Genomic DNA, 26,089 nt, shown 5'->3' on the forward strand with positions numbered 1-26,089 from the left:
ATTCAAACAAGACGATCTTTACAGCAGAAATAAACATGTTTACAGCCTGGTTCAAAAGACGAGTGTAGTCTGGATAGCCCATTTTTCTATCGGCACACACTTTAGGGAGGGGTGAATTTTTTATAATGTCGTAATTTCAAAGATATTGAGATTATGAGTCATCCAATGAGAGGCACAGCTGACTGCGGGAACACTGTAGCTGTTAGATAGGAGGCGCAAAGCCCGCCTCTTTACATCACAATCACTCGACAGCAGCAATATGGCTCCCGCCGATTGGCCTAAAAACAGCGCTTCAGAAACAGACGTTGACGTCACGGATCCTACGTCCATATTTTATACAGTCGATGATCACGCATGTACGAAGACGCCGCTGGCTGATCCTGCTACTCTCTCTTTTTGGTCCATTTAGATTGTAGTTGATAGTAATGTTTTAATTTGATTTGTTGTAGTCTCCTAACTGTAGTTATAAACATATTTAGAGTGTTTTTTTTAACCTATTTTTGTCTCTTCCTCAATGTTACACATCTCTCCTACAGCGTCCATTCTAATTCAAATTAAGCGATGACGTCATTTAGCAACTTCTAGTGACTTTTAGGACAGCCAACAGCTACTTTCCTCATGGAGGAGTTGGCAACACTGTGCCCAGCTTTGTCCTGTGTGACAAACATAATTTCTCTAGAGTAGAAATGTTTGTCTGACAACATGAAACATAATTGTGGACTGAAGGACAGACCCTCAGACAGCCTCAGGGTTAGTCAGCGCCCCCCTGCTTCCAGTCCTGTGCAGAAGTTTGGAAGCTAAGCTAAGCTTGCATTAGCTTTGCAATAAACACACAAATGCTGGACTCCTTTTTACCTTTTCATTTAACTTAAAGGCTTAAGTGGAAATTAAACCGTTCATCTGAAGTGTAATGCATCATCGCGCTCATCTCCCTCTCTCTTCATCTCCCTCTATCCCTCTCTCCAACGCGGTCTCAGCAGATGTGTGTCTAACATGAGTCTGGTCCTGCTGGAGGTTTCTGCCTGTTAAAGGAAGTTTGTCCTCACCACTGTAACTTGCTAAATAGTGCAAGATGCAATGCTCATGGTGGATTAAGATGAGATCAGACTGAGTCTTACCCTGTCTTGATGTTTGGTCTCTGTTCATAATTTGACGTAGAGTGCAGTCTAGACCTGCTCTGTTTGTAAAAGTGCCTTGAGATAATGTTTGTTGCACAAATAAAGATTGATTGATTGATTGATTGATTGATTGATTGATTGATTGATTGATTGATTGATTGATTGATTGATTGATTGATTGATTGTAAGATCCAGTACAGCACTGAAAGGACATGCTGCCTCAGTGATGTGATGCTACAGTGGCGTGAACACCATCCTTCACAGAGGGGAGTAATTCTTCACTCCACCACACAGCGTCAGCAGCACATGGTCCCAGCTCTGTGAGGCACACATGTTGTATCTCTCTCATGTAAAATCATTTAACAAGTACATTAAGAGGCTGTTAGCAGATTTATGCTTCCACCTATCCATCGGTCGTATATGTTTGTCACTGTTTTTATCTGAGGAATGCATGAAGAATTAAAAAGTCCATCCACAGTCAGCATTTCAAATTAAACCTCTATTGAGTGTGAAGTAATATGTGACTCACTTGTAGTGAGGCCTCGGTTTATTTAAGTGGTTATGGCCCATAAAGCTGCCGGTACCTTTGCTTATCTGCTTACACAGAAACACTGTGTTGGAAATAAGTAACATTATAGGATGAAATAAAGTGTGTGTCGAGTTGAAAGTAAGTGAGTGAGCACTTAATGGGATTTTAAAGTGTTTATGTAACATAATTAATATCCTTATTTCAGGGGTCCTGCTGCTCATGACACATTGAGGTCACGTCTCCATTAATATCCCTGTGAATTTTAGCACATTTGTCATGAAGTGGAGCTTCCATCCTACCATTACACACAAATTACACTTTTCTACTTGTGAAATTTTGTACAGCGTATCCTACATTTGGTGGATTTATTATAAAAGAGGTAATCACATAAACAACGGATTTAACACAGCAGGCAAGAGCATGAAGTAGGTTGAATTGGACACACTTAAGTTTCAGAAGTGAAGCTTGTGCCTTGGGAACCGAGAGGGAACATTTAAAGGTCTTATTCTTTGGAGCAGGGTAATCTAATTCAAACCTATTGCAGTTCACCTTATTGAGAGGTCGGGCCATGGAGACTTTACAAGAGGGACCGTGTGTTATTATGAAGAACAAAGAACCAGACAGTGTAAAAACAGTCTAATCAAACTCTCACAGACACACACAGACAGACACAGACACAGACACAGACACACACACACACACACACACACACACACACACACACATGCATAGGATTAGACCAAGTAATCCCAAACCAAACATGTGAGCCTGTAATCCAAATAATTTAGCATATGGTGGGAAAATCTGTGCATAACTCATGACAACAATATGCTGGCTGATGGCCGGATAGTGAGGTGGAGCCCCGCATCATCATGGGAGAGGTGGCTCTTTTTTTATTTCACAGTGAAGTCAAGAGATGGGACTCCACAGCCTTTCAAGTATTTGATCAACTTTTCAAACCATGTGTCAGCTTTGAAGTTTTCACTGATGTAGTGTTTAAGATGCAGGCTAGCCTAAGATATTGTTTTGACATGTTAAAAGTACAAAAGCATTTAAAATGAATTTCTGAATTTCCCCCCAGTATAAATAAAGCATCTCTGATTCTGATTCTGAAAACGTCCTCAGTGTCACATGTGGTTATATCACCCCAAATAAATCCTCAATTAAAATGATGTTAAGACATTTTAAACATTTTGAATCTTGGCTGTGTCAACTTAAATATTGAGCAACTTGCTCCCCTCTGCCTCTGCATGACATTTACTTTCTAACGTGCTTATTCTGCCTTCTGTACATACTTTTATTATCATTATTTTCATTGTATTTGTATTTATATCTTACTAATTACTTATTCTATTAACATTATTTGATATTCTTAATTATTGTGTATAGAGCAACTTTAATGACTGAATTTCCCCCCGGGATAACCAAAGTATTTCTGATTCAGATGATTCTGATTCTGATAAGCAAATACACGCCATGACATTAGTGCTGTGTCAGTCAGGGACAATTTCCAAGTTCATTCCCATTGGTTTGGAATTACAGGGTCAGGTCTATGACAGTGTATTTGCCTTCTCCCAGCAGCATCCCCTGTCCTGTCTGTGTTTATTATCCGAGCTTGCGCACTGAGCTCCTCCATTGTCTGGCAGCAGCAGCAGCAGCAGCAACAGCGGCGGAGCGGAGAGAGACGGAGCGCCGATCTGAGCGCAGGCAGGGACGCGGCTTCACTGACCCCGATCTACGGGGAGAAAAGGACCGCAGAGTGGAGACCACCACGGACGGTCAGATTCTCTGATGTAAGACAGCCCGTCGTTTTGCGACGGTCAGACAGACAGCAACAGTTGTCACGATGTGTGAGATCAGATGAGGAGAGAGAGAGTGAACATTGCGGCTGTGATTCGGGCCGGGCGGGATAAACGTGTTGCTGCCGCGTCCTGTCTGCAATGATACAGCCGTACTAACCAGCTGCTACAGCGACAGGAGCCTGCTCTACATCTGTGTGTCATTCTGGGCTACGGCGTCATTCGGCTCGTCAGCCAACCCCCGGTTGTGTTGAGGTCTGTCTGCGGGTGAGGTGAATCCAGACGTCAGGGTGGGCTCATGTTCCGCTCAGCAGGGAAACGGGCTGTTGCGTCTGCAGAGAGTCAGAGCTGACGAGCCTGCTGAGACACACGGACAGACAGGCAGGCGCGCAGGCAGGCCAAGAGACAGACAGGGGCGAGGGGAGGGGGCGACAGCCTGTTTCGGCTCTCTCGACCCTCTGCGGATCGAGTCGAGCCCCCTCCTGGTATCCACCCAGAACCCCCACCCACTTGTCTCCCGCTTTGGATGGGGGGAAAGCAGAGCACGGCGGGGCGGCCCCGGGGTGCCTTTCCCGGTGTCTCTACGGATGACAGCGCGGTGCCACCCTCGGCCCACTTCGGCCACTACCGGCCGAGCGGCACCATGGGCCTGCGAAGCCGCTCGGTGAGCTCCGTGGCCGGGATGGGCATTGAGCATAGTCCCGCCGTGCCCTTCGGCTTCTACACCGCTAGAGGAACGGACTCGGATCGAGCTGGAGGGGGGTCAGGGGGCACTACCGCTGCCCCCCATGGTACCGGCTACCAAGACACTGGGGGCGGAGGGCACCACACGGACGGAGTGCTCTATTTGGGGTCCCGGGGGTCGCTGGCTGACACCTTGCCCCTGCACATCGCACCCCGCTGGTTCAGCGCGCACAGCGGTAAGGGCGGCCTCCTCTGCACACAAACATCGACACACACGTACACATCATTACGCACTGACACCATGAGCCAGTATTTGTCATCATAGGGAACCACATATATCTTTGCATCCTTCCGGATATCAATTCCTCTTCCTGAACACACCTTGTTTACCTGGAGAGTGACACTGTAGCAATTCCATGTGTGTGTAGGCCCACCTCAGGACTCTGCAGAAACTCTGCAAATGTATATTTAGTCTTAAAGACATGTCTTACGTGCATGTCTCTCTGGTAATACCCTTGTTTGCTGAGAAAGGTTACCTGCAAGTTAAGAACTGCCTGATTTTTAACACCTGGATTTTCACAGCACTGTTGGGAATAGCATGAACCTGAATATTTCAAACAGCTTCAGTTTTTTAAAATCATTTTGCAATGAAACACACGTTTGTTGAAGCAGTCACATGAAAATGTTTGAATAGGTCATTTGATGAATGAGGGGAATAGCTGTGCTCCGTGTGCAGGGGGAACTACATTTGGACAGCCTAACATTGCAGGGAGTGCTCTGTCTCGACTGTCATCGCTGCACCGTCTGCATAGGTCATTCCTTGTTGTGTGAAATGACACTCATAAGCCTGTTGCCAAATCTGGCAGAGTCAATTAGCCCAGCGATTAGAGGGGGTGGGGGATGAGGGGGTGAGGCAGGGAAAGTAGAAGGAAAAGAGAAAGGGAGGGAGAGAGGGGTTGAGAGGGGGTTGTTAATGATCATCAGCTTATACTCGCTCCTCCGTATGCTCCTGGATGTGACTGGACATCTACAACATACAAACACCTGCACCTGTACACTGATACATATACCCCCACACACACGAATCCTCGTCCTCATGGCCTCAGCAGGTTTCCTTCCAGATGCACAAAGGTACACAAACACTCAGCATAAAGTCCTCAAGGAAAATTACACACACCCTCCTTTCTCATGTGCGCACACATGCACACACAGCAGGCTCCGTGAGGTCCCCAGGCTCTTGTTACCGACGCCCTGACCAGCTCACAGCAGGGGAATAGCAAGTCAGACGTCAACATCTTGGCTGTTTTTCTCTGCCTACATTGCCTTGTGACTCTAATGTTCTTTCATATCAGTTGGAGGAGGCAACAGGGCATGTTATCAAAAATCGTAGAAAGGTGCACATGTCATAAAGAGAGTCCTGCAGGAGTACTGCACAGGAAACACCAGGAGGTTTAGGACCAAAACACCTTGACTGAATCAAAGTAGCACAGTAGCAAAGTGAAACACATTATTTGGACACATGGGTGTGGTCAACAGAGAGCCTGTTGCTGCTGACATGAAGAGGCTGGATGCAGTCAGATTACAGGGAGTCACAGCAACAGCAGAGCCAAACATCATCACAAGGGTGAGGAACAAAGAGACGAATCAGTCCGTTTGTACAGTGAATGAAACTGCAAAGTGACTCTAAATATTTCAATGAACTGAAGGTCTGGGGTTCTTCTGAGATTTCCACCTGTGGAGGACAGCTGCTGAGAAAACCAGAGACTCTCTACCCGAAAGGAGAAAAGCTAAATACATTTACACTGAGGCCGCCTCGCCAATGATTCGTTTTTTTTTTAAATGGTAGCGTTAGCGAGTGCAAAAACAGAAAATTAAATGTAAACTGGACCAACAGCTGGTCATACCAGAGTTAAGATTGTGAAGGTTTATAAAGCTTAAGTGTTAAACTGTGTAAGAAATAATAATGACCACTTTAGTAGGATGTTATGCTTAGTTAAGTATGGTGGCTGGGAAGTGCATTGCAAATGTACAAAGGATGAATCACTTTTACAAAGTTGGAGATACATTTACATTTTGTAAAACATTTTGACATTTTATAAAACAAAATTATATTAAACATTTTTACCAAACAAAACTAGTTTTCATTTAAAACACAGATTTACAAAAACAGAAACAAAAAAAGAGAAGGAACATTTTTACCTGAAACAAATTTACAAATGGCAGATTGTACCAGAAAAGGAATTTACCAAATACAGGAAGTGATTCGGAAGTGATAGAGTGTGCGGTTTGTTTTGGTGGAGAGAAACAGACTGTCCTGCCAATCCCAGGTCAATCTGATGTGTCCTTTCAATATAGAAGCCAAACGAAATTTGAAAAAAATGCGATCATTCTGGATATTTTCAATCAGAGATTATGAACAAAATCACTGAGTCATTTGAGTTCAGACTAATAGTGGACAACCTCATAATGAAATGCAGCCAATCACAGCTTGATCTGACGTTTCCTTTCAAATAAAAGCCATTTGAAATTTGATAAATAGTCTGGATATTTTCAATCAGAGATAATAAACAATTTCCAAGTTTCCACTGATTTGTGTTCCACTATTAGTCTGAACCATAATGAGGTTTATCATCATGAGAATTGAAGCAAATCTTGAAGTGTTCAAAATTGCAGTTCCTCAAGTGTCCACATATACACCAATTCAAAGAAGACGATCTTTACGGCAGAAAAATAACATGTTTACAGCCTGGTTCAAAAAATTAGTTTAGGTCTGAAGAGCTAATTTCTCGATCGGCACACACTGTATGGGGGTGGATTTTCTCATAATGTGGCAGTTTCAAAGTTAAGATTACGAGTTTCCCATAATTAGAGGCACAGCTGACTTGATAGACAGGCGGGAACACTGTATCTGTTAGTGAAAAGGCTAAAGGCCCGCCTCTTTACCTCACACTAACTCAACAGATGTTAGGTTGAGTTCAACATTTCCAATATGGCACCTGTCTATGAAAGGCTTCAGAAACAGATTGGTGATGTCACGGATACTATGTCCATTTAGTATATGGACCATGTTTTAGTCATGCAGGCAGCTACGCTAGCTCAGCTTGTTGTGATGTGTGAGCACTGCATGTGTTCTCAATGTGCATGCATAGTAATCTGTCCTACTAGTCCTGATCACAGTCAATGAATGTGTGTGGACTCTTTGACTGGTTTATGCTGAATAAGTGACAGAATCGATGTTGTTATTTTGTACATCATTTAAACATCAATAAAGATATTACCTTAGACGATATATGTAGCACACACCTCTTAATAACACATTCATATTTGGAGACAGGGTGGGTTCCTTCTGGAGTTTGTAAAAGTGGTGTTGAGAGATGCAGGACTGCAGAAGAACAGAGGGAAAGATGATGTGACAGCTCGCAGAAATGAGCGACACGTTTTGGGGCGAGAACTGGGCCAGCTTAGGGAGAACAGGTCAGGACGGACAATATTCTTCCTGCCCCTGCAAGTGAGTTTCAGGTTCAAACTGTCAGTCATTTTCTCAATGGATTGTGTGCTGTCAAGGCTGGGGGTGAGTTAGCTTTACAGATGAAGTCTAAGGAATCTGATGAGGGCGGCTCCCATATAAAAATGGCTGCTCTTTCGGGGAGTTTTGCCACATATAACTGCTTGCATGCTCTTTTATTTCACTTGTAACTACAGAAGAAATGCTCCACTGACCAGGCTTCTCTTGTGGTGAAGGAGAATTCTTGAGAAATTCTGCTGCCTCAGGCTGCTTTCAGGACATGTCTAAAAAGCCAGCATCCTCATTTATTTCAGTGAGACCACTGTACTGGCACGGCTGGATGCCACTGCAAATGTGCTTCTGCAAATATACTCTTGTAGTGTAAAGAAAAGTTCATCCTGGTTCAACTAAACCTGCAGCCCTGAACATTGTCATCAGATTTTTGCTCCTGAGTGAAAGTTGAAGACAGTTTGTTAGTTTGTATCTGGATTTAGTTTTCTGATGAGCTTCTTGAATCCATCATTTCAGACGGTGCTAACAGGAAGCAGGTCTTCAATGTAAGATGAGATTTTTGTGAAGTTTTAGTTTGTAGATTCTTATTTTTCTCAGGTTGAGATCATTTTCGTAGTTTGATTTAAATGTACAACAAATATATGTCAAATTGAATTCAGTGTATCAGTTTAGTGGAGTACTGTTTTAACCTTTAAAGTTACTAAGTTTTACGACCTGAGTGTTGTTATTTCCCACAGTGCAGTGAATGCATCATGGTTATTCAGTGTTCAGTTGTCCTACGGTCAAGGTGGACATTAAACATGTTGAAATGAACAGCAGAAGTTGTCTCTGTGCTCTTCCTTTACCGGCATCCTGAAAGTATATTTAATGAAGTGTATGAAGTTAATAGTTAACACAGAGTCGACTAATGACTCTGCTTTGAGCTGGTAGGTTTTGAGTTTTCTTCTGTGTGGCTGTCGCTCGATTCAACTGTGTTTACATTCCGCTGCAAATGTCTTTAAGCCCTGCCCACCTCTCACCCTGCAACATGATTGGCTGTTTAATGATGTCTAATGTTGGGTGGCAATCATAGACTGTATTAAATATGGACGTAGTGTCCGTGACGTCACCCATCTGTTTCTGAAGTGCTGTTTGAGGCAAATCGGCAGCGGCAGCCATATTGCTGCTGTGGAGCCAGTGTGACGTAAAGAGGCGGAGTTTGAGCCTCCTAGCCAACAGCTGCAGTGTTCCAGCAGGCAGCTGGGCCTCTCATTGGAAGACTCATAATCTCGATATCTTCGAAATTGCCGCGTTAGAAAAAGATTCACCCCCCTCACAGTGAGAGCACATCAAGAAATGAGCTATTGAGACTACACCCATCTTTTGTACCAGGCTGTAAACATGTTTATTAATGCTGCAAAGATCGGCTTTTTCCCATTCATGTGTATGTGACTTCCGGTACTTCTGGAGCCAGCCTCAAGCAGATCCTCGATGAACTGCAGTTTTTAACACTTCCGCATTGGACTCATATTTTTAGACCGGAGGTTGCCGTTTGATTGCAACTAGCGTTTAAGGCTCACCAGCGCCCCCTCTCTTGCTAGTTGTTTGGGGGTGCAATTACAGGTTTATTTGTAATACATTTTTATCAAAAATGTGTTAAATTTATATTGAGAAAAATGATATTGTGATAATTATTGTTATCGAAGTATCTTCCAGCCCTAATTTGAATCCTAACCATGTGTTAAGCCTAACACATCATGAGGTTAACATTTTGAAATGGTTGTCATTTGGTCGTAGCTGGTTAGGCTCAGAAATAAAGACGTGGGTCACTGAAATGAAGCCTATGTGAAAGCACAGAGCTGCTGTTCCTCAGGTGTCCTCCTGAAGTCAAAGAAACCCAGAAACCCAGCTAGAGCCCATATTAAAATGTAGAACTGAACATGATGACAGTCTGATTCAAAACCAGTTCTGGTCTCCTAACCTCATTACACTATCTGCAGCAGCTGCACAGGAGATGTTTGTTTATATTTTTCTTATTTATTTTGTACAGTTTGTCTGATTTGATCACATTAGGGCCAGGAGAGAGGGATAATTAGACATAATGAGGAGCATGGCTCATTAGACTGACAGGTGAGCTGTAGCTGTTTGCCTGGCGGCGAGGCCATGGCCTCATCATCACCTCTTTGCTGGTCTCCAGATGAGCCTGAAGGTAGATGATGTCAGCATTCCCAATATAGCTCTCTCTAAAAAATCAATGTGTGACATTACTTACTCCCCTCGTGTTTTAAACAGACCATGCAGGTTAAAACAAGAAGTTACCACTGAATTTCAAACAGGACAGAACAGCAGCTTCCTGTACTCCTGAGTAGAAAGAGCTTCCCGGCCAAAAACACCAAAGGCGATCTTTCAGGCGATGAGTAACCAGTCACAGCTCAGGTGCTCTGGCTAATCGCAGAGTGAGGCATCTCTGCACAATGAACTGTTCCTTGTTAAACTGTCAGTTTGGTACACCCTATAAACTAAATTGTCCCAAATGAGTCTAACACATGATTTGAAGTGTCCTTTCCACCTGCAAAGCTTTGGTGGTTGGTTTGTGGTTCATTTTATAAACCAAGGCCCTTAATCGTTGGATGACTCACAATACGATACTGTGATAATCGATATACTGCAAAAGAATCCCATAATGATACATCACAATATTTGATTAAATAAAGAACATATGCCCACTAAAAGGCAAAGTGCAAGATTCATGTAATCTTTCTCTGTACTTAAGTAGGTTTTGTTTCACTGAGATGAAACAATCAACATTTTGACTCTTAAAAAATGGCACAATAAATACACATTTTAGTGCTTCAACAAACATAACCAGCTTGCATTTGTAAACCCGTTCAAACCAGCTTGTAGTTGTTATCAGAACACTGAAGCTTCAGGGTTTGCATGCCTGTTTCAGACAGGAGCAGAAGATCAAGGTTGTAACGGGAGGTTTGAGAAGTCATGAGAGCAGACCAACGTGAATGCAAGGCGACAAGCATACCGCTAATCAGTTTGTGATGATTCTACATTGAACAACTTGATTTGACCAAAGTGTCAAAAAGGCTTTGAATATGGAGTGCCAGTGAGATCATCTGTGATTAAATACTAAGTTTATAAGTCAAATAACTCTTATTTTCAAAGAAAGAACACTTTCCTGTGACGGTTTAATCAATATGAGGATTTGCTGCTTCTCTTTCTGGATTATTTAAAGCCTCAGGAAACGTAAATGAAATATTTAAAATTCAAATAGAATATCAAAACTGAATGTGGTTCAAGCTCCAACAAAAATCTGAGTGAAAATAAACATCCACAACTCTGAAAAAACTCTGTTCAAAAACATCTTATTTTACAGGTCAGAGCATTTCTCAGGACTGTGTGGGCGTGGCCTAACTCTTTGATTGACAGGTCAAGAGAGAGTTCACAGCCTGCATGTTTGAGCCGTCTGACTCTGAATCTAAAGACGGGGCGGCTGTGGCTCAGTGGTTAGAGTCAGTCGTCTATCAATCGGAAGGTTGGTGGTTTGATCCCAGCTCCTGCAGTCACATGTCGAAGTGTCCTTGTGCAAGACCCTGAATCCCCAATGACTCCCTCTGTTGTTCAGCATTGTGTGAATGTGTATGAATGAGATCAGCTAATACTGATGGTCCCTAACATTAGCAGCCTCTACCATCAGTGAGTGAATGGGTATGAATGAGTGAATGTGACTAGTAGTGTGTAAAAGTGCTTTGAGTAGTCAGACAGACTAGAAAAGCGCTAAATAAGTCTAAGTCCATCCATTTACCAAGACATCAAAACTCCAGAATCTGAAAAGTATTCATTTACAATGGTCTCTGAGTGCTGAGTCACAAAATACTTCAGAATCAGGACTTCTATCATTTATTAGTTTTATCACTCCGTAGTCTCCGGGGCATCAGGACCATGGGACACCCAGGGCAGCCGAGGCTGAAGTGTAGTAAGTGTAGTGGACTGGTCCTAAGGAGAGTTAGTGGACCAGTCCTGGGCAAAGTTAGTGAACCAGTCCTGGGGAATGTTAGTGAACTGGTCTGGGGACAGTTAGTGAACAGATCCTGGGGAAAGTTAGTGAACTGGTCCTGGGGAAAGTTAGTGAACTGGTCCTAGGGAAAGTTAGTGAACTGGTCCTGGGCAAAGTTAGTGAACCGGTCCTGGGGAAAGTTAGTGAACCGGTCCTGGGGAAAGTTAGTGAACTGGTCCTGGGGAAAGTTAGTGAACCGGTCCTGGGGAAAGTTAGTGAACCGGTCCTGGGGATAGTTAGTAAACCGGTCCTGGGGAAAGTTAGTGAACCGGTCCTGGGGAAAGTTAGTGAACCGGTACTGTGGAAAGTTAATGAACCGGTCCTGTGGAAAGTTAGTGAACTGGTCCTGTGGAAAGTTAGTGAACTGGTCCTGGGGAAAGTTAGTGAACTAGTCCTTGGGAAAGTTAGTGAACCGGTCCTGTGGAAAGTTAGTGAACTAGTCCTTGGGAAAGTTAGTGAACCGGTCCTGGGGAAAGTTAGTGAACTAGTCCTTGGGAAAGTTAGTGAACCGGTCCTGGGGAAAGTTAGTAAACCGGTCCTGGGGACAGTTAGTAGACCCATCCTGAGGTAAGTTAGTGAACCGGTCCTGTGGAAAGTTAGTGAACCGGTCCTGTGGAAAGTTAGTGAACCGGTCCTGTGGAAAGTTAGTGAACCGGTCCTGGGGACAGTTAGTAAACTGGTCCTGTGGAAAGTTAGTGAACCGGTCCTGGGGAAAGTTAGTGAACTACTCCTTGGGAAAGTTAGTGAACCGGTCCTGGGGAAAGTTAGTAAACCGGTCCTGGGGACAGTTAGTAGACCGGTCCTGAGGTAAGTTGGTGAACCGGTCGTGTGGAAAGTTAGTGAACCGGTCCTGGGGACAGTTAGTAAACTGGTCCTGTGGAAAGTAAGTGAACCGGTCCTGGGGAAAGTTAGTGAACCGGTCCTGGGGACAGTTAGTAGACCGGTCCTGAGGTAAGTTAGTGAACCGGTCCTGGGGAAAGTTAGTGAACCGGTCCTAGGGAAAGTTAGTGGACCGGTCCTAGGGAAAGTTAGTGAACTTGTCCTTGGGAAGGTAGTGAACCTGTCCTGGCGAAAGTAAGTGAACCGGTCCTGAGGAAATGAGTGGATCTTATGCTAGACTGCTTTAGCCACTCAGCCGCAGCTCAACTCAACCGCGTCCCAAAGTTTCACTGAATCCACCGCAGTTAGAAAACAGAAGAATGACAACAAGCTGTCATCTTCAGTGGTGGATGTGCAGACAGGGACATACGAGCACAGCGGTGCAAAGAGCAGAGAGACAGCTATACAGACAGATTACAGGCAGGACGGGATTAGCAAACAAGCTAACAGCTAAGGCAACACTAAGGATGACGGTCTGAGCAGGAGCGGAGTAGTTTTGTTGAACATGTGTGCACGTGACTCAGTGTTTGGATCCTGATTGGTTGATTATTTATTTCGTGATGAATATCCAAGTTAACCCGCCTTCTTCATCAGAACGTTATAAAAACTTGACTGAGAATAATTGAAACATGGATTCAAGTTCAGTTCCAATATTTTACATATATATAATTGTCTGTAAATGTGACTACAAATATCATAGGTAGAACATTTTTGTTGATTTGGGTTACCAGAACCTTAAGTGAATGTAAAACCTTCAGGTGAATGAGTGCTGTTTAAGAAAAGGCAATCCGAAAAGTCACATTATGCTCCAGATAACTGTGAAGCAAATTTATTCTATTACATGCGCGTGTAGATGTGTTAATTCTGATCCTGCAGCTATTCCAGAATTCGACAGTGTGTCTGTACATGTGTTTAAGAGACATTTATTCAGTTAACATCATGTTGACTATGAATTCTGCCCCCAATTGGTGGTGATGAAAGGCAGGAGGGTGTGAAAAAGCAATAAGATACTGAAGAAGATTAAATCAGTTTCTCATCATCCTCCTGTTTTATAATATTTCTCGGTTTGAATTTGTCTTTGGATTGGATCCAGGTATTGAATTCAGCTGGAGAAGATACAAGATGCAAATTGTGGCCGCAGGCAACAGATCCAGGGAACAAAAAGTGAGCTGTCGTGTAAATAAAGCAAGTTGCTATTTCCCACGTTATCTGTTGAGTCACACTCTGCTGGTCTAGACAGCATTTTAAATAATACACCTGTAATATGCTACTTTATATGTGAATGAGGCAGTACTGTCTGCAGACATGGGATGACTCCATAGAGCAGACTGAAACAGTGCTTTCTTTCCTGACTGTAGTCGCATTTTATCCATGATCAGTTGTGGTGAACATGCCAGACTTTCTGCTGGGAATTAAATCAAGTAAGACTGGAGCGTTAATGTTTCAGAAAATAAAGGACGACATGTATTGTTTGGTATGATAATTCAACAGACTACCAATGAAATACTGCGAGTGTGCTGGGACAAAAGGAGCTTTAAACTCTCTGGTCCAGCAATGCTTGGAGTCTTCCAAACCAGCCAGATAATAGGTTACTATGTGGTAATCTAGACAGTGTGTGCACAAGTTGTCTTTCACACAAGCATTCACTCAGTTTAAATGAACTTTACGGAGACAAATGTTGTGTTCAGGGAACTTCTGGTTATCTTTAACCTCAGAATAACTCAATCCCTCACTTTTACATTGATCAAGGTGTTATTGTTAGCTTGGAGTCTAAACTGCCTCTCCTAGGATACCTCAAAACAACCAACGGGCACTGTGGCATGTGTCAAATGATATGTACTGAGAAGTGTTCTGGTCTCCATTTGTAGTCCAAGTAGAACTGATCAGTGGTCAGTGTCTAGTCTTACTGCATCAGGATTCTAATTTGCATAACTACCCCTTCACCATGCATGGTCCCGTACGCAAACAACATGGACAGCCTCTGTGACATCACCCTTTGGTTTCTGAAGAGACATTGGCTGTTTTTGAAACCGCCTACTACACGAGCAGTACGTACTGATTTAGCCAAAGTTCATGTAGTATGTCAACAAGAGCAAAATCTGCAGTATGCCAAAGCTACCCTAATGTTGTACTGATTCAGGAACATTTCTCAGTATGCAGCCATAGACTGTATAAATAATGGACGTAGTATCCGTGATGTCACCCATCTGTTCCTGAGCGCTGTTTTGAAGCCAATCGTGGGCGGGAGCCATATTGGAAATGCTGAACTCAACAGAACTTAGTGTGACGTAAAGAGGCGGGGTTTGAGCCTCCTAGCCAACAGCTACAGTGTTCCCGCCTGTCAATCAAGTCAGCCATGTCCTGACATGGGCTCTTCTGAACCGTTGAGAAATTAGCTACGTAGAGCCAAGCCGTTTTTTGAACCAGGCTGTAAACATGTTTATTTCTGCTTCAAAGATCGTCTTCATTGAATGTGTGTGTATGTGGTTTCTGGTTTTCCTGCAGCCAGCCTCAAGTGGATGCCCGATGAACTGCAGTTTATAACACTTCTGCATTGGCTTCATATTTTTAGACTGGAGGTTGCCGCTTTTATGCAGTGGACCAGTCTCCCTTGCGCACTGTTTCCCACAATGCACAGCGCTAACGTTCTTCTTATTTCCGTACATGGCACAGGGCACTCAGTTTTTAGCTGCACTACCACCACCTACTATTTTCTAGTGTGGACCAGATGTTTAACGCTCTGTTCCATTTACAGTGAAGTAATGTGCAGTACGTACTGCATACTACATTCAGAGGTGGTTTAAAATGTTGACTCAAAATAACTTTTGATTAACCAGGATACACGCAAAGAGATGGAGCTGAGGCAGGCTTTTAGCCTCCTGGCTAACAGCTACACGCCCACCTGTACGTCAACTCAGCCGTGCCCCTGTTTATGCAAATGTATATCTGAGCCTTTATCCAAGTCTGAAAAAGTAAAAGGAACATTCAGATGTGGACCGTCAATTTCTGAAATTCACGGTTTGGTTGCTGTTGAGAGAAGGAGCAATGGAGGGACTGTTTCTGTTCACTCATGATATATGAACACACACACACACACACATGCACGCACGCATGCACGCACGTAAACACACACACACACACGCACATGCACACACAGAGATACACACACATTATACTCTTATATGGATTCTCAGACGACACTTTGCAGTAAGAAGCTCCTGTCTCAGTGCTCCTCTGTTAAACTGGCTATTAATCAGACAGGTCACGCTGCCTCTCCCCATTTGCCCTTGGTGTGTTTGTGTGTGTGTGTGTGTGTGTGTGTGTGTGTGTGTGTGTGTGTGTGTGCGTGTGTGTGTCTATGTCTGTATTTATGAATAAGAGACGTCAAGGGAGGGGCAACAAGGGGGAAGACATTTTCAATTTAAAATTCCAGACAGAAGACTGTGTGCGTGTGTGTGTGTGTGTGTGTGTGTGTGTGTGTGTGTGTGTGTGTGTGTGTGTGTGACCATTCAGATGGTAAAAGATGCATTCACCAGGCTAATGGTAATCACGACACAGACCAGAAAAGCTTTGCAGTTGCATCTGTAATGTAGCCTTATGCTGTCTCTCTCAATGATTGCATCATCTTAAACACAAACTCTCAGTGACTCAAATGCACACACACACACACACACACACACACAAATACACAAAGTCACACACTTGTTCAGCGAGCAGGAACAGTCAAGTTGCCTCTCCCTTCCATCCATCTTTGGTTGGGTGCAGGTAGAGGTCAAACAAACCACGTCAGGCGCGTCAAATGGCTGCTTTCAGATTCCAGCACATGAATGGGCTGGAGGACGTAGCCTTCATTCATGTTTTTACTGCAGCCTTATTCTGGGCCTGACTCAACGTCACGATACAGCTGCTAACAAAACATGTGGCAGCTCACATCTTTGTCAAGTCAGGTCTCACAGGGAGGAATGTGGGTTGTTTCTGGGACTGATGAACCGAAGCTGTACTGCCTGTGTAACATGATGATAATCACCATTCCTGGTTTATGAACAGTATGCTTTATAAGGCTTGGGATGCATCTATTCTCTCACAAGATGACAGTGTTAATAGCCAAGCTACTTCAATTGAGAGTATTTGTCATTTTGATATGAAGATTCGTATGATTCCAGGTCCTTCAAATAGAAATTTAAATCCACAATAAGTGACAGACCTATTGGAAGGAAAACAGTTTGACATCAGTCAAAACTGGGCACAACTTATTTAAGATGTCTAAACATGAGATCACAGAGTCTGGGGATAAACAATGTCATGCTAGTTTGCAGAATGTGGCTAACCTTAGCAGGGGTTCAGTCCTCCCTGCAGGTTCACGTCCTCATGCCTGTGCTGGTTACACACTGCTGCTGTCGAGGGGTCACATGCCACTTTAACTAGGGACAGCCTACATACAACTTCATCTCTATTTTCTACATCAAAATGCAGCCAAACTGCGCCAGGCTGCTGAGAATCCAGCTGTCGTCTGTGCTTGTTTAGATACATGTAGTTGAGCATTGTAGCATTAATACCGGACTACCACCAGATCCGTGTCCAGTCCATCTCCTATGTGTTTTCAGAACGCACGGAGCAGGACCGCCGGACAGCTGGAGTCATGTGACCAAGGTTTTCCCGCAGTTATCACTGAATCAAGGATTCTCCTCCTCCTCCTCTCCTCATCCATGTTGTCTTTCTGGTCCTCTGAAAACCTCTGACCTGTTGACTCCAGGTCTGGCTCCGCTCATCATGACGGTTTGTTGTTGTAGTTAAGTGAAATACGATCTGGTGATAACACAGTGTTTTATTCTGAAAATTAACCGGATGTTTTCATTTTGTTTTGGTGCCTGACTTCCTGTCCCGCTCCATCTGCTCTGTTGAGATTGATGTGTCGTGCTCCGGCATCCAGCAGAAAGAGAAGTCTTGTGTATCTGATCCGGAGGGCTCCGACCTGCCAGATCAGAAACACAGCTGGAACGCAACGGAGCGGATCCAGTGGAAGTTAACACATTGACTAGAATAGAAACCTATCAGATCAGGTGCTGTGACGGATCAGAGACAGACCGGACACGGATCTGGTAGAATTTGGCCGTAGTTGGGGGTTCCCTCCGCTACAACATCTGACTGGTCATTCCGTCCTACAATGATAAAAACATTTTAACTGACTAGTAATTCTGTTGCTGACTGGCAAGAGTGACAATGTTTCGTGGACTTCACACATCCCTAGGTTTGTTGAGGATTTTCCACTGCAGTCATATTTGTTAGTTTACTGAGAGCAAACCTCAAGAGTGTGTCTGGCTTTATCTCCCCCTTCAATAAGTTGAAGCCTCTCCTCTGGGTACATGCAGTCCTAGTTGAAAATCACTGTATTATTCAGTTGAGGCTATAAAGCTTTGTATGAGTGTAAAGAGATGACTGAGATCTCACCTCAGTCCGCCTCCCTGACTTGTCCTTTAGTTACATCACAGCGACACACCACCACAGTGAAGAGCTTCTTCTTCTCTGTCTGCTTCCTTCATGATTCATTCACTTCAGCCCGACTGTCTGTCACTTCTGGTCGATTCATTCTGTCATATCTGAACATTAATTGTAGGAGCTCCAGGTTTTAATGGCAGAACTCCAGGTTCAGACACTTCTCAAACTGGTCAACCCTCCGGACTTCTTGCTGACAGCATGTGGATCATTGGGACAAATCAGATTAAGAATCACAAAACCTAAAAGGAAAAGGAGCTAATGTTATAAAACAAGGATTTGGTTTAGTTTCCTTAAACTGTTAAGTAGGTTTAACCAAGATACAACCCATCAAGCTTAAGCCACACACACGCTGCTCATACAGACGAGGCTGGAGCTCTCTGTACACATCTGTTTTGTCTGGGCTTGATCATTCTCTCATCATCCACAAGGTTCTGAACCAAATGAGAAATAGGCATGTGAGCTGGAGAGTCATTATAAACCTTAAGTTCAGAGAACAGAAGCACGTTACAGAGTGAATACTTTTTTAAGTTCATTGACTGATTGAGTGAAACGAAGGTGAAAAGTGTTGTTGGAACTGAAGAAGCTAAGCTTCCTCTGGAGGTTTGCTCTTAGTAAACTAACAAATATGACTGCAGTGGAAAATCCTCAACAAACCTCGGGATGTGTGAAGTCCATGAAAGCTTGTCACTCTTGCCATTCAGCAACAGAATTACTTGTCAGTTAAAATGTTTTTATCATTGTAGGATGGAAAGGCCAGTCAGATGTTGTAGTGGAGGCAACCCCCAACTACATCAAAATTCCCCCTGATCCGTGTCCAGACCGTCACAGCACCAGATCTGATAGGTTTCTATTCTAGTCAATGTGTTAACTCCCTCTGAATAAAACACTCTGTGTTATCACCAGATCATATTTCACTTGAACTACAACAACAAACCGTCATGATGAGCGGAGCCAGGCCTGGAGTCAACAGGTCCTGAAAACGCAGCCGGTTGGTGTTGACGGACAAGAGAGCACGGAGCCAGACCGCAGCGCATCAGATATGGACCAGACATGGATCTGGTGGAAGTCCTGAGCAAGGCTTTTGCAGCAGAGTGAAAACACAGCCAAAATGAGTGACAGCGACACTTAAGAAAGCACAATATCTACTAGTGGTGCAACGGATCATCGTTGATCCGTGATCCGTACGGATGCCTCTCCACGGTTCGGCACTGACGTTGTCCGCGGATCGGTTGATGAAAAAAGTTGCGCGTGTTCACGTGATGACCGCATGTTCAATCCACACTCACTCGTCAAGCGCAGCTGTTGTCATGGCAAGTGAAGGAGCAGAGGAACTTGAAAAACCTCCTGCATCTTGTAAGTCACATGTATGGGAGCATTTTGGTTTCCCTGTGAAATACACTGAATGCTGAATGTGATTAAGCCACGTTATGAATCTCTGTTGCGCACCCACTAGACCAGAGGCCGTCAATACGCGGGCCGCGGGCCGCATCCGGCCGCCTATTTATGGCCCCCGAACTGTTATTCCTTCACTCTGTGTTTTGGTCGGGTCACCGTGTGTTTACCGGGACTTGTCTCCATGTCAGATACGCAGACAGGCTGTTCCTGGGTCACTTAGAGTCCAATGCTGCGAGTGCAATTTTTAACTTTCACTTTCGTTTCTGGAGCGGTTCGCATGTTGGCACTTTGCCAGCTGTAGGACCCTAGAATAATACGGTGTGTTCACAGTTTGCAGCTCAAAGAAAAGTGGACGGTGAAAATCAGCAAATGAAAGAAGAATGGAGTGAAACTTTTGAAGTTCCTCTGCTCCTTCACTTGCCATGCCATGAAATGCAGTGAATGAGGCAGGACTGGGCGCACAGATATGGTGCCTTGCACAAGCTGTACATTTTAAGTTGAATCTTGTTTTTATTTAATGGGCAAAGTGTTTTACAAAATAAATGGAGGACAAAGTTATATTTGTCTTGTCTTGACTCAAAACCGTGATCCGATCCGAACCGTGAGTTTTTTGATCCGTTGCACCCCTAATATCTACCAGGGTGAAAATACCGTCGACAAGAAAGTCCACTTGACTTCACTAGTGGTGATATTTTGGTAATTTTCAGTCCGACTACAAACAGAGCAGCATGCAGTGAAAACTGTGCAGATGACATGTCAGCCAACGGAGGTAACACCACAAACCTTTTCACCAATCATATCAACCGTTATGACTGCAACACATTACAGTCCCAAACAAGTGGTAGTGCTTCCTGCTAGCACAGGAATGTTTGCCCCATTTTATGAGCATGTCCATTGAGTGACCTTGGGACATAATGACCATTGTAGCATATATTATATATACTCTCATTAAACTTGTCTGTTACACCCCAGCCCTCATATTTTAATCAGATTTCAGGATGATATTTTCTCTGCTTGAACTTAAGCTAGCTCTGTAACTTTAGGCTGAGACTAGCATTACAAACTAGCTTGTAGTCTCTCTTGGTAACCACCTCTGTGAAACAAAGAGGCTGATGATGGGAAAAGAAACAGATTCAGAAGAAGCCATTTACATTGCTAGCTGGAAGTGAGGAACACAGTGTTGCCCCCTCTTAGTGACCAGACTAATAAGAATACTATGTGAAAACATATAAGGTGTTGCACCACTCAAAAAATCCAGTATTATAAAGGAAGCAGTGAAGCTCCTCCTCTTATCATCTGGAGAATTTCACTCAGTCAGGAACCTTAGAATGAATGAATGACCTCTCTCTTTCATACAGAGGTAGAGAAGCTGTGAGACCAGCAGTCCTGTAGAGACACAGACGGGTCGAGTCTAGACCAAACCCAACACAAAGAAGTGACTTTATTGTACAACCCAGTGCTTTAGCCACCCTTTGATCTTTATATCCATCAGTCAAGCACTCCCCTCCACCCGCCTGCCTCTTTATTGACACACCCTGTCAATACAGCATCAGTGTTTAATCAATACAGCATTTGCACTCTTTTCCTGAGCAAAAAGTGTAATCCCTGCCAACCTTGACTGCCAATTCCCCAGTGGCAGCTTGTAAGTGGAAAAGCATTTTTAACGCCTAATTACATTGACTGTTTGAACAGAATGAAACAAAAAAAGAAGAGAAAGCTCTCTGCTCAATAAAAGCCTATGCAGATGAGTCACTGTTCTCCCAGCAGCTTTCGACAGCAGTTACCGTCACTGCAGGTCCATTTGTGGTTGAACAGCAGTGATGGGTCAGTTCACAGATCAATTGTTCATTTGAACAATACTTTTAAGCAGGCAAGTTTAAATCAGTTCATTCCTGGAAAAGTTCGGCCTCTCTAACGTTACACAATGTCATGTGTAGAGCAGGCAGTTAAGATGACAGACACCAGACACCTCATGTCTGTTCTAAACCTAAACTGTGTCACTTCTTTTTGTTGACATGCTATCTTTCTACTAGGGGTGTAACGATTCTTTTTGACAACCATTCGATTCGTATCATGATTCGTGGTTGCTGATATGATTAGAGGACGATATTGGTTCATTTAGAACGATACAATTCGAAACGATTCAGTGACTTAAAATTGATTCAGTAACCAAACATTCATCCAGTGTGACTGTGAAATAAATCCCTTGATACTGGACAGTCCTAGATTCCTGTTGTTGTCGTGATGTTTTTGGCCAGAGCCGAGTTCTGTCCTAGTCTCTGATTTAACCTGCTGGAGAGGCCTGAGGCTTCTGCAGAGCTGATGTTACCTTGATGAACGTTGCAAGAGGTGCCTGGACGGTCGGCGTTGTGTGAAATCCCATGGCACCTTAGTAGGTGGTTGGATAGATTTGTGGTGTTGCCGTGGTAACTTTACTTGACCTTTACATATCCTACAAACAGCGAGCGACTTATTTAGAACATCTCCGTCTTTGCAAAAGCCAAAGTGTTTCCACACGCTGGACCGCAATGGTGGCTTGATCATTTCTCGCTCGCCGGCTCCTCCTCTGCCATCCGCCATGCTACGTTTTGTTGTCTGCTGACGCACGGCGATGACGTCACAGACAGGCAGCCTGAGTCTGTTGTGCTTAAATCCATTGTGTAATTTCCTTTACCTTTTAAAACGATGTTAGATCCATATATGTCGTCTGGAAGGCCAACTTGCTGAGCACAGATCGATGTAGTCGGATCATAGGAATATAAATCAATACATCGATGTAGGAGATGAATCGTTACACTCCTACTTTTTTCTCTGTGAACAATTCAGGTTACTAGTCTGTCATTCAGTTGTAGGATTCTTGTGGACTGAACAACTCAACTCAACTCAGCTTTATTTATACAGCACCTTTCATACCTCCAAGCATGCAGCCCAAAGTGCTTCCCAGAAAGAACAGAGACAGACAACAACAGAGATGGTAAAATAATAAAAGATGTAAATAGATTAAATACTTAAAAATAAAATCAATACAATGAAAATAATAAAATAAGTCAGAGTAAACCCCAAAATTAAAAATCAGTTAAAGTAAAAAAAGAAGAGATAAATACAATAAATAAATAAATAGATAAGGTAAATAAATGTTAAAACAATGATACTGTACGGTACAGTTAAGACTAAAAAGATGTAATATAGGCCTTATTAAAACTATCCTTTGTGCTTTAAAAACTAAATGTGTTTACATTTGACAGTGCCTTTAAAGAGATCTGCGTGCACATGGATCTGATCATAGAGTTTGATGCTAGGCCAGTAGTTGGCGGTATAACTTTGTAATGAAACACCACGGACAATCATGCCTGTGGATAAAGGTGCTCTTCAACAGAGCGGTGAGTATGATCTTTTGAACTGGGAACCTACATGTAAATAGCCTATAAGTTTCCAGCACAGGGTTCAGTCGATCTAATGTATGTGGACTTGACAACCTGCCCAGTGTTACCCGGGACTTCCACCAGATCCGTGTCCAGTCCGTCTCAGAACCCACAGGTTGCGTTTACAGAACGCAGCACTGAGCAGGAACGCCGGACAGCTGGAGCAAAAATAGAAGTCTTATGTATCTGATCCGGAGGACTCCAACCTGCCAGATCAGAGACACAGCCAGAATGCAACAGAGAGGATCCAGTGGAAGTTAACACATTGACTAGAATAGAAACCGGTGCTGTGACGGATTAGAGATGGACGGGACACGAATCCGGTTGAATTTGGCCATTAGTAGGGTAGGCAGGGTCAAGGACTCAGGTGGTCATAGAATTATAGATCATAAAACACAGGACAAGTTATTCACATGTGTTTTGGTTTCTGGCACCTTACGGAGCAATTTCAATCAATATTGAGGGAAGCGGACATAACAGAAGAAAAAGTGTAGCATCAAGGTATTAAAGTACACTAGGGTACAGAAGATATCCTGAAAGCATGGTTCAGTTACTGCCAAGCTAAATGCACCTCTGTCTTCAAGATAGAATAGAGAATACTTACAATATGCATGATGAGGTTAAAATTCATTGTTGTTTCTTTTAACTGTTAAGAAGGTCCAATCCACACCAGAGCATATATCACATGGGGAGTCATCAAAAAGAAAAGAAACAGTCAGAGTTATGATGTTATCTGTGTTTGTTGTTTAACTCAATATTTTCTAGTTACGCTCAAGAAAATATTCCAACTTTAAAAATGCAGATAACAGTTTTTTGGAAATCTATCATTTTGAAGTTTCACTTCAGGCTCTTGCTCACCCTGTTGGGGTCTTAACTTGCATAACGTCACGTTCACATCACTTACCTAATTGTTCTTAACGTGGGACTCTTTGAACATCGGTTGCATAATGTTCAGAAAAGGTTTTACTCTTACTCTTGTGGACTTTTCATCCTGAGTGTCTCCTTCAGCTTTGAACAAACATTTGATTTGTTGTTAAAAGACAAACAATTCGTGTTCACACTTCCATAAGCACAGACTCAAGCTTACACTTAAATATATAATATACTGTTCTTCTGATACATGACGACCACATGAACATACACACATACACACAACCACAAACACACACTCAGGCTCAGCGTTGGCTTAAACCAGGTTAAAGGTTGAACTTGCTCTTTTGAAAATGCGGCATGTAATCTGCAGCCTGGGAGTTCACTCACCCGTCTTAGGTGCAAAGCAATTACTCAGCAGCCCCATTACTTCCTCTGTCCCGCTCTCTGTCTCACTGAGCTGATGTGCGTGTGCTATTGTTCTCAGATTACAGACACTAAGTCAATCTTCCACTTCTATACACAGGTGCTTTTTAATTTAAATGCAAATAGTGATTACTGTGACACACTGTGCACATGGACGCAACACATGTTTGGATTACACTTCAGCAGCACCGCACTGAGTACGAGCACCGCAACACCAACTGTAAATCAGATATCAAGGTTCTGTGTGCATGGCAATATGCAGAAATGAGTCCTGCTTGTGAATAGGTCTAATGCACAGTCATGCTTTTGAAGAAGTCAAGCTAACTTCTCTGCAGGAGAACCGATTACCACTCTCTTTAGAATGACGGATGTGTTAGCTCTTCCTTCTGGGCCTCGTGATAGAAACGTCTTCACCAACAGCAGGAAAGTTATTTGATTTGAATATGGAATTTGATTTGCTAGTTCTGCTTCATGGCAGCATGCTGTGTTAGTGCTTTACATGAAGGGCGGTCAAACTGTTCATACAATACCCCTTTTCGACCGAGGCACTTTCAGGGCTGGTTCAGAGCCGGTGCTCAATTGAAAACTGTTGTTTCGTGTTTAGACTGCTAGTGAACCGGCTCCCGGCCTGGAAAACTGGTTCCAGAGTGGCTCCAACTTTTTGCTGGTCTAGAACCGGGAACCGCTTACGTCAGGGGCGGGATTGCAGTGATCAGAAACGATAAACCAAACATGTTTCCTCCATTGTCCTGCAGCGAAAAAATAAAAGAGACTAATGGATTCCAATGCAAAGCAGTGGTCGGCCGACGAGACAAGCTACCGTTGTCAGCCATTGTTGTTGTTGTGAGGGAAAGTTCGCGCAAGCGCTGCTTGGAAAAGTGGTCACATAAATCTGACTTCATGACGTGCCTCTTCCATGGGCTCGTGTGGGCAGAGAAACAAATGTGTGCTGTGTTGGTTCAACCAGCTCCAACCCGGTTCCTGTAGGTGGAAAAGAGGTGTAAGTGTGGTCCATCAAAAGTTAACTGTTAGCTTACAAAACAAGGCCGGCCAATTTGAGCTCCCTTGTCTCGTAGGTTCCTCTGGATCTCTGCTGCTGTGAACGTGCCAGACTCCAGCTGCTACAACTACTACTATCCATCTCCCCACTATCATCTCTCTCTCTCATCTCCCTCTATCCCTCTCTCCAACACGGTCTCAGCAGATGTGTGTCTAACATGAGTCTGGTCCTGCTGGAGGTTTCTGCCTGTTAAAGGAAGTTTGTCCTTGCCACTGTAACTTGCTAAATGCTGCAAAGTACTCTGCTCATGGTGGATTAAGATGAGATCAGACTGAGTCCTGTCTGTAAGATGGGACTGGATCTGATCCTGTCTTGATGTTGGGTCTTTGTTAGTAATAGAACACAGAGTACAGTCTAGACCTGCTCTGTTTGGAAAGAGTCTGAGGAGAACATTTGTTGTGATTTGGCGCTATATGAATAAAGATTGATTGATAACATGAATTGCCACCATAGACAGTTATCTTTAGGATCTAACTTTATACTATCCTGAGTTACAGTGTTACGTTTTGTAGACCAGCTGCAATAATAAGCCATTGCAGCACATAATGAGTGGTTTGCGCAAACAGCCAAATTCTCCTTTGTGTACTACAGCCCTCAACGTGACCACAGATTAATCATCACATGGCACCGTCCTGAATGTTTCTAACTGTGCTGCATATTATAGGATCCCTGTGTATCCTATATGGAAGTAGTTTACGGTAGCGTTCATGATTCACTGACAAATACATGGAGAGGAGTCTGGAACCAAGTGCTCCTTCATGCACAGAAATAAACCAGAACAGTTCATCCCACACATACTACAGAAGCACACACAAACAAACAAACAGAATCACCACTGATGCATAGCGT

General features: G+C 43.5%; 1 protein-coding gene across 1 annotated transcript in view; it reads left to right on the top strand.

Annotated features, from left to right (window-relative positions):
- Positions 1-3,089: 3,089 nt before the first annotated feature.
- znrf1 (zinc and ring finger 1) overlaps positions 3,090-26,089 on the top strand; it is a 102,436-nt gene continuing 79,436 nt past the window's right edge. Inside the window, exon 1 of the mRNA XM_034686699.1 lies at positions 3,090-4,366. Coding sequence (XP_034542590.1) covers positions 3,973-4,366 — 394 coding nt within the window. The 5' untranslated portion in view covers positions 3,090-3,972. The remainder of the gene's footprint in view (positions 4,367-26,089) is intronic.

This window comes from Notolabrus celidotus, chromosome 6 (genome assembly GCF_009762535.1).
Source record: "Notolabrus celidotus isolate fNotCel1 chromosome 6, fNotCel1.pri, whole genome shotgun sequence".
Classification (NCBI taxonomy): Eukaryota; Metazoa; Chordata; class Actinopteri; order Labriformes; family Labridae; genus Notolabrus; species Notolabrus celidotus.